A 14,187-nucleotide genomic window follows, 5' to 3' on the forward strand; every position below is an offset into this window, starting at 1 on the left:
AAGGAGGAGGAGGTGCAAGTGGAGGTGGAGGAGGAGGTGGAGAAGGAGAAAGACAGACAATGAACAGTAGGAAGGGGAATATTAAGGAAGAACATAGGTAAGTGGAGGAAGAATTCGAGGAAGAGGATGAGTTAGACAAAGAAGAGTCTGAGAAAGAGGAGGACGAAAAGGAAGAAGACTCCAGAAAGGAATATAGAGAGGAATATGTGGAGGAGGAGGTGGAGGCGAAGGAGCATGGACAGTGAACATTATGCGGAGGAATACTGAGGAAGAATACAGGTAAGTGGAGGAGGACGAGGGATTGGATGAGACTGAGGAAGAAGAGGAAGAGGAGGAAGAAGGATCGAAGACTGAATATGAAAAGGAGAAGGAGGTGAAGGTGGAGGAGGAGGCAGAGGAGGAAGACAGACAATGAGGAGTAACAGGTGGAATACTAATAAGGAACTAAAGAGAAGAGGTGGAAAACTACAGGGATGAGAAAGAGACAGAGGAAGAAGGGGTTGAGAAGGAGGAAGAAGAGGACTAAGAGAATGAAGATTCCAGAAAGGAATACTGAGAAGAATATGAGGAGGTGGAGGCGGAGTTGGAGGAGGACGGACAATGAACAGTATGAGGAAGAATAATAAGGAAGAATACAGGTAGGAGGAGGAGGAGGACAAGGAGGAGGATGAGATGGAGGAAGAAGATAAAGAGGAGGAAGAAGAATCCAAAAAGGAATACCTGGAGGAGGTGGAGGAGGAACACAATTAACAGTACGAGGAGGAATATTAAGGAAGAATATAGGTAAGTGGAGGAAGAATACGAGGAAGAGGATGACACAGACAAAGAAGAGGTTGAGAAAGAGGAAGATGAGCACGAGGATAAAGAAGATTTCAGAAAGGAATAGAGAGAAGAATATGTGGAGGAGAAGGAGGAGGAGCACGGACAATGAACAGTATAAGAAAAAAAATTAAGGAACAATACAAGTAAGTGGAGGAGGACGAGGAAGAGATTGAGACAGAGGAAGAAGAGGAGGAGGAGAAAGAAGAATCCAAGAAGGTATACAGGGAGGAATATGAGGAAGAGCAGGATTAGGAGGCGGATTTGGAGGAGGACCGACAATGAACAGTATGAGGAGAAAGACAGACAATGAACAAGATGAGGAGGAATACTAAGGACAAACACAGAAAGAGGGAACATGAGGAGGAAGAGACAGAGGAAGAAATGGTTGCGAAGCAGGGAGAAGAGGTCTAGGAGAATGAAGATTCCAAAAAGGAATACTGAGAAGAATATGAGGAGGCGGAGGAGGTGGAGGCGGAGTTGGAGGAGGACGGACAATGAACAGTATGAGGAGGAATAATAAGGAAGACTACAATTAAGAGGAGGAGGACGAGGAGGAGGATGAGATGGAGGAAGAAGAGGAAGAGGAGGAAGAAAAATCCAAGATGGAATACGAGGAGGAGGAGGAGGAGGAGGAGGTGGAGGTGGAGGAGGAGGCAGAGGAAGACAGACTATGAAGAATAAGAGGAGGAATACTAAGGAGGAACTAAAGGCAAGAGGAGTAATGATACGATGATGAAAATCGAACAGAGGAAGAAGAGTTTGTGTCCTGGTTTTGGTCAGGATGGAGTTAACTTCATTTGTAGCAGCGGATGGAATGCTGTGTTTGAGAGTTAAAATGAAAGCAGTGCTGATAACACCCTGATGTTGTTAGTTGCTGTCAGACAGTCAAGGACTTTCTCAGCTCTTCATGGGAAAGGAGGGGCGAAGCCAGGACAGGTGACCTAACTGATCAAAGAGAGTATTCCAGGCCAATTACGTCCTGCCCAGGATATCGGGGGCTGACGGGAGGAAGAACGGGGGCGGCTCCGGGACGCGCGGTTCTTGGGGGACAGTCGGGTTCCGGGACGGCTCTGGGTGGCACGGCCTGAGCTGTGGGTTCGGTGAGAAACTGCATTGTGTATCAACAGCTTCATATATTTTTTGCTCTAAAGTCCTGTTAGCATTGTTATATTTTATCTTTCTCTTATCTTAGTAAACTGTCCTTATCCCAACCCACGGGCCTCTTAGTTTCTTGGTTTTGGGGTTATATGCCCCTTCCCTTTCCCTTCCCTTGCCTCTCCCTCCCCCCCTCTTCCCTCTTTCTCTGTTCTTTTCCTTTAAGGAGCAGGCAGCTGCGTGGATCTCAGGTCTCGGCCAGGGTGAAACCACGACATTGAGAATGAGGATGAAGAGGACAAGGAGGACGAATTATCCAGAGAGATATACAGGGAGGAATAGGAGGAAGAACAGGAGGAGGAATACAAGGAGGAACATAAGAAGGAACACAAGAAGTAATACGAGAAGGAAGAATGCAAGGAGGAACTGAGAAGGTATATGAGGAGGATGAGGAATACTTGGAGGTGGAATGGACAATGAACAGTATGAGGAGGTATAGGCTGAGGAAGATGAGGAGAAGAATCCAAGAAGCAATACAGGGTAAGAGGAGTTGGAGGAATATGAGGAGGAACAGAAGCGCCAACAGAAGAAGGAATAGGAGGAGGAACAGGAGAAGGAGTATGAGGAGGAGGCGGTGCTGGAGGAGGGGGAAGAGAAATTCAAGGAGAAATTGTAGAAGAAATACAAAAAAGGAAGACGGGGAAGAAGAGGAGAATGAATACAAGATGGAATAGGAGAAGGAATACAGGAAGGAATATGAGGGGGAGCAATATCAGGTGGAGGAATATGAGGAATAGGAACAGGAGGAAGAAGTGAGAACACTCAAGTAGCCACAGTAACTGTACCTGGAGAAAGAAATCTCCTAGCTGTACCTTGTCTTGGTTCCCAAAGTTGAGCTGGCTCTGGCAGGTGTCTGCAGGCATCAGCACGTCCTTGGCCTCAGGCAGAACAGTCTGGGTCATGTTCAGCAGCTTTTAAGGCTCTGTCAGAGCTCAGCTCAGAGCTGCAGGGGAGGGAAACAAACTCAACACCGGGTGGGAGCAGGGAAATGCTTTGCTCACACCCTCCAGACAGGTGGCACACTGCCAAATTGGCACAAGAATTTGCCAGCACAAAGAAAAGGGGGTGGAAAAGAGGGGTGGACTTACCGGGGACTGAGGGCCTGAAGCTCTGGGGCTGCTGACTCCACATGAGGCCAAGATGGCTCCGGCAGGGACTTGCTGCCCAGGCTGCGGCAGATACCAAAAGCCCCGGCTGGGCGGGGGAGCGGAGCTGCAGGGAGAGGGGGTGCTGGGGGTGGGGAGAGGCTGGAGGGGGAGAAACGCCCCCCTCCTGTGGGGAATGGAACAGCCGCCCGGGAAAGGAGACACCTTGTGCTGGTGGGAGTGGAGCTGTGAGAGCCCGAGGAGCAGCAGCACAGCCCGAGACAGGGGGGGTGGCAGCCATGTCAGTGTGGGTGCTGCCTGGCAGCCATGTCAGTGTGGGTGCTGCCTGGCAGCCGTGTCAGTGTGGGTGCTGCCTGGCAGCCGTGTCAGTGTGGGTGCTGTCTGGCAGCCGTGTCAGTGTGGGTGCTGCCTGGCAGCCGTGTCAGTGTGGGTGCTGCCTGGCAGCCGTGTCAGTGGGGGTGCTGTCTGGCAGCCCTGTCAGTGTGGGTGCTGCCTGGCAGCCGTGTCAGTGTGGGTGCTGCCTGGCAGCCGTGTCAGTGTGGGTGCTGTCTGGCAGCCATGTCAGTGTGGGTGCTGTCTGGCAGCCGTGTCAGTGGGGGTGCTGTCTGGCAGCCCTGTCAGTGTGGGTGCTGCCTGGCAGCCATGTCAGTGTGGGTGCTGTCTGGCAGCCATGTTAATGTGGGTGCTGCCTGGCAGCCGTGTCAGTGTGGGTGCTGTCTGGCAGCCGTGTCAGTGTGGGTGCTGTCTGGCAGCACGGTTTCAGCCATGCAGGCACTGTTACAAGCTCTGCATCTCTTCAAGGCTGCCAGTTGCCAGTGATTACTATTTCCAGCCTTGAAGAGGTGCACAGCTCTCCCCATGTCCTGGTTTAGATCACACTGTACTTCAAGTCCCTGGAAACACAGACTGTGGTGGCAAGGTTCATGCATCACTTTTCTGACAAGAGGAGAACATGTAGCAGAGCAGCCACAAATTCACTCCCCACAGGGACTCCCCTCATCCCTTGCAGGGGAGGCACAGGTCCATGAGGGCAGCAGAACCACATACCTGGGTCTCACTCAGGGCACGGCAGGTCCGGGTCTCTCACCGTGCCCCTTGGGCTCTTTCACTGCCTGTGGGCAGGAGCAGAAGAGACGCTGCAGGGAGGGAATCTGCCCTGATGAGATGTCAGCGCTGCTGCTGAACAAAGCATAAAAATACATAAAAATACTCCAAAGCAACCTACAGGAGTTCCCCCAGCAGAACTTCTTGTTGGGAGAATTCTTGCAGTTCCCAAAATTTATGTTCCCTTGGATGGAGATGATCAGGAAACCAAATACCTTTTATAGTTACAAAATGCATTTATAAAGCATTTCTCTTGGCTATGAAAGCCCTGAGCCGCAGTGCCAGAGGGGATGCTTGTGGGGTCCCTGGGTAGGTTTCAGGCCAGGTTTGTCTCTCTGTCCTCGCTCTTTTGTTTTGGGAGCTGCTGCTGGATGTTTGGCATGTTTGAATGTGAAGGAAGGTAGAGCTGAGAAGTGACATAGGGCACATTTAGGACAGTTCCCTGAGGTATTAAAGCCTGGTAGGTGATTTCTCCCTCGGGGTTTTACCAACAGGATGAGAAGAAGGGACTTGGGCAAAGCTATGGCTGAGAGGGGGTGACAGGAAAGGAAGTGGTTGGTAAAAATGCCAGGGGTTTTGGTGAACTATCGGCCGCCCGTGCGATTGGAGAGGGATCCTCCAGCTGTTCCATGGTCATCGAACAAGAACTGGGGCTGGGGAGCGATCGGGGTAAAGCTGCCCCCGTCCCCTCACTCTAGAAATGATAAACAGCAGCTGAAGGAGCAGCACAGTTGGGTCACGAACTGGCAGCGATGGGGATTTTTGCTTCCCAGCTCACAGCGTCACAGCGCAGACCTCAGCCCGGCCGGAGGGGCGTCCCTCAGCGCCCCAGCAGCCTCCTCGTATCCCCCCCTCTTCCCTGGCACGGTGCAGGCAGCTCCCAGGGGTGCCAGAGACACCGAAATCCTGCTTGAGAGTGCGACTTGGGGATGGGGCTGCACTCGGTATCGAGTCCCGCTGTGCCTGAACTGGGGCAGGAGAATAAAAGACAACCCTGAAAGCTTCCCACTCCCTGCCTCAGTTTCCCTTTGGTCAGCAGCTCTTCCACCGGTTCAGCTGCTGCTCTTCAGAATCATGGAGAAAAGATGTTACGTGGAGGCGACAGCACATCAAGGCATCCAGAGCTCCAGAAATGGGAGGGATATACGGAAGGGAAGGGAGGGAGGGAAGGAAACAGACCCTGAAAGGAATAGCCACCTCATTGTATTTAAATACCAAGAAAACTCCAGAGCCTGCACGAGCCAAAACCAAGACCATTCTATGATGCTCGGCATCGTCCCCGGCAAGAGGGCAAAGCCAAAACCCCGGCAGAAACGCTGATCCTGTCCGAGACCAACGCCAACCCCAAGAGGGTTTGCAGAGCAACCAACTGGAATTTCTTCAGTTCATGGCTTTTTACTGCACTGAGGAAAGCTTCAGGAGCAGTGATGCCTGGCGAAGGCGCCCGTTTGATCCCAAAACATACGCAGTCACGGCAGCATCCCCCCCTTTCCCCTCCGCAGACAGGTACCCGACGGGATGAGCTCTGGTTCACAGCAACAGCAAAAGCCCAGGGCACAAGTTTGCCATTTCCCAGGAGGGCAACCAGGAAGGATCGGGGCTCCCAGAGCTGGCAGCTTCTTGCAAGAGCCATCTCTGCAGCCCCCCCTTCTCCACCAGAACACAAAACTGCGACAACCCTCTTAGAGAGAGTGGCTGCGTGGTGCTCAGCTCTCAGCTGGGGCCAAACCATGACAGTGGGGATAGCAGCTGGGCAAAGGGCAAGGGCACAAGGAGCGGAGATGGGGCTGTCCCCAAAACCAGCTCTGCACCCCTCAGGGTTTGCACACCCAGTATCCCAGACAGCAGATGTGATCCAGGCCCCCACCCCCGTTACAGCTTCACCACAGGCTTGTGAGAAACAAAAGATGTCTATTCTATTAAACCTGCTAGAGAGAGGAACAAGGGGGTCTGCGGGAGCCAGAGAAAAAAGGGGGGGGGGGGTCTGCAGGAGCCAAAGAAAAAAGGGGGGGTTCTGCAGGAGCCATAAAACAAGGGAGGGGGTGGTGTCTGCAGGAGCTAGAGAACAAAGGTACAGTCTGAGGGAGTCAGAGAACAAGGGGGGGTCTGCGGGAGCCAGAGAACAAAGGGGAGGTCTGTGGGAGCCAGAGAACAATGCGGGGTCTGCAGGATCAAAGCGTCCAAGTGGGCAGCTTCTTCCGCCGGCTCTTCTTGTTGCTCTCGACCAGGCGCAGCCCCTGCCTCTTGATGTCTTCACGGCTGAGGACAACGCCGGGGTCTTTCTCCTCAAAATCAAAGAGGTCTGGACAGAGAGGAGAGAAGCGGGCTGAGGAGAGGCAGTGGGGCCACCTCCGCTCAGCCCATGTCCCCAGGGAGAGCTGGCATGTTTTGGAGGGCTGGTGGCATCACGGTGACCCTCGGGCCGAGCCCTCTGCCACAGGCACTACTATTTCTCCTTAGCATCCCAGGCTGACCTGCCCCTGTCTCGGACACTGCTGGGGCTTCCCATAAGGGTCTGGAGCCCATGAGGTGGTGGGTACAGCTCCTGCTTCGTTAAAAAGAGGGGGCAAGCTGCCAAAACCTCAGTGGTTCCTCCAAGAGCATCCAACAGGAGGAGGGCAAAGCCAGACCCGAGCGCTGGTTCTTCTACACAACAAGGATTTCTAAGATGAGGGTCTCCCTCCTTGCCCCACACAACCCTCCTTGCCCCACATGACCCTCTTTGTTCCTGCTGTGCTCCAACACACACCACCCCACTGGCTGCCTTTGATCTCCCACATCCCCACCTAAAATCATCACTCAAGCTCAAAGCCTTGGAGACAGCCAAGGTCAGCCCCAAGGTGGATGGACACCCAGTGATCCCAGCGGGCAGGGGCTGGAACAGTCGCTGTGGAAAGTATGCTGGCTGTGCTCTCCTACCTTGGACACTGCTGCCTATGGCATCCAAGGAGATTTTCAGGTTCTGGGGATCGCTGGCGGTGGCCTTCTCCAGAAAATTCCTGACCTTGACCAAAGCCTGTGAAAGACACCCTGGGTCAAGTGAGGAAGGGTTGGTGGGTGGAACAGCCCCGAGGTGCCCCACCTGGATGTCCCTGGGGGAGACACCCTGCAGTGCCCAGGGATGAAACCCCCACGCACCTTGTTGCTCTCACTGGGGCTGTGGCTGTCGGGGGACAAGTCACACACCCGCTGTACCAGGTACTGCAGCTTCTGCTGGCAGTGCTGGAGCTTCTCTTCCAGCCCCAGGGCCTTGACACAATCCTCCTGGAGCAGGAGAGAAGAACCACCTTAGCAGGGAAAAAGAGCCCCTTGGAGGGATGGTGGCTGCCCCAGGTGTCCTCACGCCGTGCCGCTGCCACACCAAGCACTGGGGGGGCCTGTGCTCACCCAGTGCTGCACAGGTACCTGTCCGGGCACTGTGATGCAGTGCAGGCGGATGAAGAGGTTGTCAAGGCCATCTTCAAACTGGAGCAGGACCTTCTGGTTCCTCAGGAGATGGGCTTTCATCTGCTCCAGCTTCGCTTCTTCACGCTGCAGGCTCCTCAACAGCTCCTCCTCCAGCATCCTGCAGCCAAACCCATTCACATCCATACAACTGCACAGGGGTGCAGAGACACCCCAAATCTGGTGTGAAGGCTACTCAGGTTGCCCCCCTGCCACCCCTCCCAGAACTGCAAAGCAGAGGTGCTGCCTGCAGCCCATCTGCACCCCTGGAGCCACTGCCCATGCCAGGCAAGGAGGGAGGGGCCTCCCAGTGCCGAAGCCAGAGCTTTGGCGACTCTGCCAGGACCAGAGCTGGGGGAGCACCCTGCTCAGGAACCTCTGGAACAGGAGGGATGGGTGGCTGCAGGGGGACAGAGGAAGGGGTGCCCTGTTTGGACATCCAGGATACACGTGTCCCCACCAAAGGAGGTGGCCCGGTCGCATGTCTGCCCTGACGCCAGCCGCACCTGGCTGTGTCAGGGGGCTGGCGAAACTTCAGCTGGGCGTGCTTCAGTTCCAGCTCCTTCAACCTCTTCCTCAGCGCCTGCACCTTCTCCTTGTATTCCTTGATGCAGGTCTCCAGGTCCAGCGAGGACTCCTGCTGTTCCAGGAGCCTGCTGGGGATGTCCTGGCCAGGGGAGAGCACAGAGACTCAGGCCCCGGTGCTCCAAAGGCATCGGGACGTGGCCTCAAGGACATTTCTGCACCCTGGGCCGCTGACAGCTCACAGGATGGAGAAAAGCAGGTCCATCCCGGCCCTCAGGAGCGGGGCTTTGGGGGCTGCAGGGGCAGAGGAGAGCAGGTGACCCCACAAAGCGAGCAGCAAGGGCTTCCCTGCCCGTGGCTCCAGCAGCCCCCCGTTTTACCAGGGACGGGTCTTGACGTTACCCAGAGGAGGCAGCACTGCACCGCAGCCTTGGCCTTCTCCAGCTTCTCGGTCAGCCTGGCCTCGCGCTCCAGCTGGGCCTCGGCGGCCTCCGTCTTGGTGTCTGGTTGGGGGGAAGCGTGAGGGGTCCTTCCTGCCTGTGGCCGTGCCCGCATCCCACCCCCCCGCGCCCCGCCAGGCACTCACCCACCAGCGGGTCCTGCGAGTGCTGGGGCAGGGAGTCTGTGCTGAGCTGGTAGGCGGCTCGCTGCAAGGATGGTCATCGTCACCCCTGAGCTCCCTGCAGCCTCCCGTCCCCCCACCTCCCATGGGGGCTCAGCACCGATGCCTGCTGTCTGCCCACAGCTCATCCCGCAGCCCGTGCCCCTGCTCACCTCTTTGGGATGATTTGTGCTGGCTTCCTTCAGCCACCGCCTGTCCCTGGGCACCTTCTGGGCAGCCAGAGAGCGGTGCCTGAGCTCGCTCTCTGCAAGGAACCAGCTTCTCGTCTCCGCCATGTGTGCCTGCAGCGTATCGGGGAAGGGAGAAGCTGCTGCCAGAGCTGGGAGGGACCTTAGGGAGCCAGCTGAGCTTCTGGAACGGCCAGGGTCAAAAATGTCCCCCTGCACTCCTGTGTAAATGGGCTGAGAAGGAAACTGGGCGAGGATGGAGCGGGCTGCCTTCACCATGGCTGGGGCTTCTTCAGTTGGGCTGTGCCCAGCCCCAGGGCAGGCTGGCCCAAGGGCAAGATGCAGGAGGAGCTATGGGGGTATCTGGGTGCTGTGGGCAAGCCCAGCTCAGTCTCTTGCTCTTTAGAGCAGGACTACTCACCAGTGGGGTGCCATCTGCGGGCTGTGGAGGGTGGGAGAGGGCCCCAGGGTGCTCTGTACCATCTCACCTTGGCTACCTCAGCGGCTCTGAGGGCATGCGAGGCCACAGGCTCCATGTCTTCCAGCTCCCTCTGGTAACTCTCAGCCATCCCGCTCAGAAGGTCCAGGTGCTGAGGCAGGTGGGCCAGCTCCTGGGACACAGGGAGCCACAGCTCATCACCCCACCGAGCCCCAGGGGTGCCCTGCCTGCTGTGACAGGGGATGGAGGGGAGCAGGGCAGGTGGGAAGATGGCAGGGTGAGGAGGAGCTCACCTTCTTCAGGACATCCCGCACAGCCAGGTACTGGGTGGTCACCTTCTGTGCGGCACCGACCTTCACCAGCATCTTCTCAATGTTGTTCTCCAGCTGGTGAATCACCTGGGGCAGAGATGGGATGTGAGCTGGGGGTTACCCCACAAACCAAGCCCAGCACTGCCCCCGGGGGCACCGGGCTGGGAATAAAGCTCCCCGTGGGTGCTGCCACCCCGAGAAGGGCTCCTGGGTACCCGCATCTGCTGCTGGTGCTGCCTGTCGTCCGCCGCAGCAACACTCTCCAGCTGCTGCAGCCGCCTCTGCAGCTCCCCCAGGACCTGGCGCCGCCGCCGCACCTCGTACTGCAGCGCGTTGTAGGTGTTGGTGCGGCCATGGATTTCAGCCTGCACCTTCTCCAGGGCCAGCTGGAAGGGGACACGAGGGTTTACCAGGCTGCAGGCACGGCTCACCAGGCACCCCGGGGAGAAGTGGGGCTGCCTCCAAAACTCTCCCCCTCCCAGGGTAGAGCAGGGAAGCTGGGACGTAGCTCAGCACATTGTCACTCCCTTGGCAGTGTGGGGTGTGGGAGAGCTTTGCTGTGGTGGGGGCTGGTTGGGGTAAGGAAGAGCTGGGCACATGCTGGTGACAGCAACAGGACGGGCTCAGGGACTCTGCATAAGGCAGACCCTGGGCTGAGCCTCCATCAATCCATCAGTGGCCCAGAGGCGGCTGCTGGCGGAGAGCGGTGGCACCGTTCCCTCCCTTCCAGAGGCCCCTCTATCCCCAGGGGCTTTATAGCCAGGCCAGAACCTTGGGACAGGCAGTAGAGGGAAGCACCAGCACCTCTCTCTCTCCCAGGGATGTGGCTGGACCCCTCAGGAAGCCAGGCAGCCCTGGGGACCTGCCAGCTGGGATGGCCAGCAGCTCTGCTGGGGCCAAGGAAGCTCAGGGTGCCAGAGGAGGACCTGCACAGATGGGGCTGAGCTGGAAGGGGACCCATGGGACCACAAGCGAACACCCCAGGTCTTGCTGCACCAGCCCTGCCGTGCTGCCCTTGCACAAGCACCACATCCCTGTGCCGTGCACCCTGTTCTTCTGAGCACCCCTGGGGCCCCAGTCCCTGCCAGCAGTCCCTGCCTGCCCGCCCCTCCTGTTACCTCGACCGCCTTCCTGGCCATAAGGACACCCATGGGCCTCTCTTCTCTACACGCCTCCGAGAAGGTGACCTTGCTGCGCTGTGAGCGGCGGAGGGAAAGCAAGAGCATCACTGCCAGCCTGGGCATGGTCACGTCCTGCTCCCGGACAGGAGCTGGCTCTGCAGGGACAGCACCAGGGGGATCCAGCACCTACCGGGGACGCCCGGACGGTGTCCAGGGTGTGGATGTCATCCCGTAACGTCTTGCGCAGGGGGAGCAGACGCTGCCTGGTCTCAGCCAGCTTTTCCTCACACAGACGAGTGAAAATCTTCTGCCCTTGCTCTGGAGGACATGAAGGCGCCGTGAGTCCCACTCAGGTACAGGCAGCTCAGCTCAGGACAGCGGGACACCCCCCACCCGCCCTGCCAAGCCCAAGGGGCAGCACCTCGCAAGGCAGCGACCTCCTTCAGCTCCTGGATGCGCTGGCTGAGTCTGGTCTTCTGGCCCTGCACCACGCGGGCGCTCCTGCCCCGGCCCTCCAGCCCCACGGCAGCCATTGTGGCACCGCTGCCGGGTGGACACGCAGCCAGGACGAGACCACAGATGGAGCTGAGCTCCTGGTGCCCGTGGAGCCTTCACCACGGTGCCTTCAACTGCTGCAACCCCCCTGCTCGCCTATCGACTCCCGCAGACCCTTCCTCTTCGCTCGGGCGGGTGAGATGAACCGCGAGTACTGAGCTCCCCACGGCAGCAGAGGGCCGGGTGGGCAGCTGGGATACGGGTTCTGTGTCCCATCAATCACCATGGCTACAGCGCTTGCCCCCTGCCCAGCCTGGCAACCCCCCACGCCCCAACAGAAACGGGGCCAGGATGAGTTCCAGAAGATGAGAAACTACATAATATTGGTTAATATGATATTATAATATGATGTCTGGTGTTACAAACGGTGGTGACAAATTGTTCACTCTAGTTTAGAGTATCCAAATTAAAGCCTGTACAGAATTATTACCTGAACCCACCTACTCTCACTTCACATGTTCATGAGCTTATCAGTCCTTTGCGCTTGCACAGATCCTTCCAAGAATTGTGAGCGAGGGTCTCTGGTGGTCCTTGGAAGAAAGCCATGAGTCCTCCTCACCATGTACTTTTCATTCAACTGGAATGTGAGGGTCTTGCAAGCTTGCAGTGTTCTTACCAGTCTGAGCTAATTGGTGTCCTTGTTAGTCAGTTTTTCTGTAGCAAGGGGATAAACGATGTATGGGTGGTGGATGCCATCCCGCCCTCGAATCCTTGTTCCCAGACATAGTGTGAGACTCTCACAGGTAAGTTCCCAGAGCAGCTTCCCATAACTACACTGCATAACTACACTCCCTATATATCGTGATCCTGGACCCTCACATCAATTGCCATTAGTAACAGCTCAGTTACAAAGCTCAACATAGTTTAACTGCCGATCGCTTTGAATAAAAAATTGATTGTACAAGGTTTATTACACTCCAGAAGGCTTTGCTATTGCAAGGGCACAGGCATTTTTATAGAAAATATCAACAAGCAATGCCTGCAAAATGCTCAGGCTGAAGGGCTGGTTTTCCCGTTTTCCATTGCTTGGCCACCCTGCCTCCTCCTCGGCTCGGCCTGGTCTGCACACCCTGTCCTCATGGGCACCATGTTCCCCAACTGCTTACACAGCTTCCAGCTTGAGTGACTTTGCTATCTGTAGGGAACAGCAGGGATATTGTCCAGGCCAATCCCTTCAGAGACCAGAGTCAGGTTGCTGACAGACCTGCTGCCTTCCCCAACCCCATTCTTGTGTTTGTGTCACAAAACTGCCCACAATGACTTCTGCAGGGCCCTTTGCTGAAAGCTCAACAAACACAGCAGTCAGACAACCACTACAATTATCAAAATCAATAATCCTGTTTTGACCATTGACAGTATCCCTCATGTAATTCCCCACCCATGAAACAAGCTGTCTAGCCCAAAAAAAATCCCTTTCCTTCTTCTATCTTTTGTGTTTGGTCTGGTCAGACAGATCCATGCAGCACATGCCCTCTATGATTTTCAATATGTTTCTTTCACTCTCTCTTCACCAGCAGTTTTTCTACAGAATCCCCCATGAATCCTCAGTGAACTTCTCCAACAGGGAGAGTCCTTTGCCATGAAGCTTCAGATCTTCCCCCACTGTCCCAGTGTGGGTCCCTTCCATGGGGTCAGTCTCTTCGGCCCAGACTGCTTCAGCCTCGTCGCCCACGGGGTCACACGTCCCCACAGCAATCCTGCTCTGGTGTGGGCCTCCCTCTCCATGGGCTGCAGGTGCTGACAGGACATTGCTCCAGGACGGGCTCCCCACTGGGTCACAGCATCCTCCATATGTCTCCACCCACTCCAGCGTGGGATCCTCCACAGCCTATGGGGGGGAACTTTGCTTCTCTTCATCCTCCATAGGCTGCTGGGGGACAACTTGCTTCACCGTGGTCTTTTCCACCGGCTGCAGAGGGGTCTCTCCTCTGGCACATGGAGCACCTCCCGTCCTCCTTCTGCATGACCTTGGGGGCTGCAGAGCTTCTCACATGTTCTCATTCCTTTCTCTGCTGGTAAAAAGCAGCTGCTTACAGCTTTTTCTGCTATTTAAATATGTTTTCATAGAGGCACAACCACCATCACTGATTGGCTCGGCCTTGGCCAGCAGCAGGTCTGTCCTTGCAGATCCCCAAAACGGCCCTTGGGGCAGCTGCTTCAACCTCCACCTCTGCAACCTCCAGTGGATCAGCACCAGATGTGTTGCACTGTCAGCCACCTCCAAGATCAGCCAGGGCACTGCTTCTCCATCAGGCAGTGTCCTTCGGGGACCCCACAGCTGCAGACGACCAGCAGGCTGCTCAGACCAACGGCCACCCAGGGACAACGACAGCTGTTCCTGCCCCATGCCCATCAGGGGTCAGCAGCAGGGCTGCCAGCATCCTTTCCCCAATACCACCCCCTCACAGGGCACTGCAGCCAGTCCAGCCAGTCCTGTGCTGGTAAGCCCTTGGGGCATCCCTGGGCACTGTCAGCCACCCAGGTGGTCCTGTCCCCATGGATGTGGACACTGTCACAGGCTGCGACATATATATGGACATCGATGTCCTAATGGAAGAGGATAGCCTACCAGGCAGTGCCATTGCACTTAGCTCTGTTGAAGGGATTGGTAGGAGATGACAGGTTGGAATGAAGGAAGGGAGGGAGGGAGGGAGGAAGGGAGGGAGGGAGCGAGGAAGGGAGAGAGGGAAGAAGGGTGTTGATTATGGATTTAGTACCATTGTTGACTGTTTTGTTCTGGTTTTCCATTAAAAGCCATTTATTCAGAACCTTTCTGTGTCTGCATGGGATGGGCAGGGAGCACCAGAAAATGACAC

General features: G+C 56.2%; 1 protein-coding gene across 1 annotated transcript; it reads right to left on the reverse strand.

The window, feature by feature from the left end:
• Nucleotides 1-6,358: 6,358 nt before the first annotated feature.
• On the reverse strand, nt 6,359-11,349 carry LOC311200683 (coiled-coil domain-containing protein 183-like; the record flags this gene model as incomplete). Its single annotated transcript, XM_084274964.1, has 13 exons — nt 6,359-6,489; nt 7,107-7,203; nt 7,593-7,782; nt 8,138-8,298; nt 8,559-8,659; nt 8,743-8,803; nt 8,931-9,059; nt 9,434-9,556; nt 9,678-9,782; nt 9,911-10,081; nt 10,814-10,891; nt 11,007-11,134; nt 11,238-11,349. 13 exons carry the CDS (start codon nt 11,347-11,349, stop codon nt 6,359-6,361), a joined length of 1,587 nt encoding a protein of 528 aa, XP_084131090.1.
• Nucleotides 11,350-14,187: the final 2,838 nt, after the last annotated feature.

Source organism: Gallinula chloropus (genome assembly GCF_964237585.1).
Source record: "Gallinula chloropus genome assembly, chromosome: 24".
Taxonomy (NCBI): domain Eukaryota; kingdom Metazoa; phylum Chordata; class Aves; order Gruiformes; family Rallidae; genus Gallinula; species Gallinula chloropus.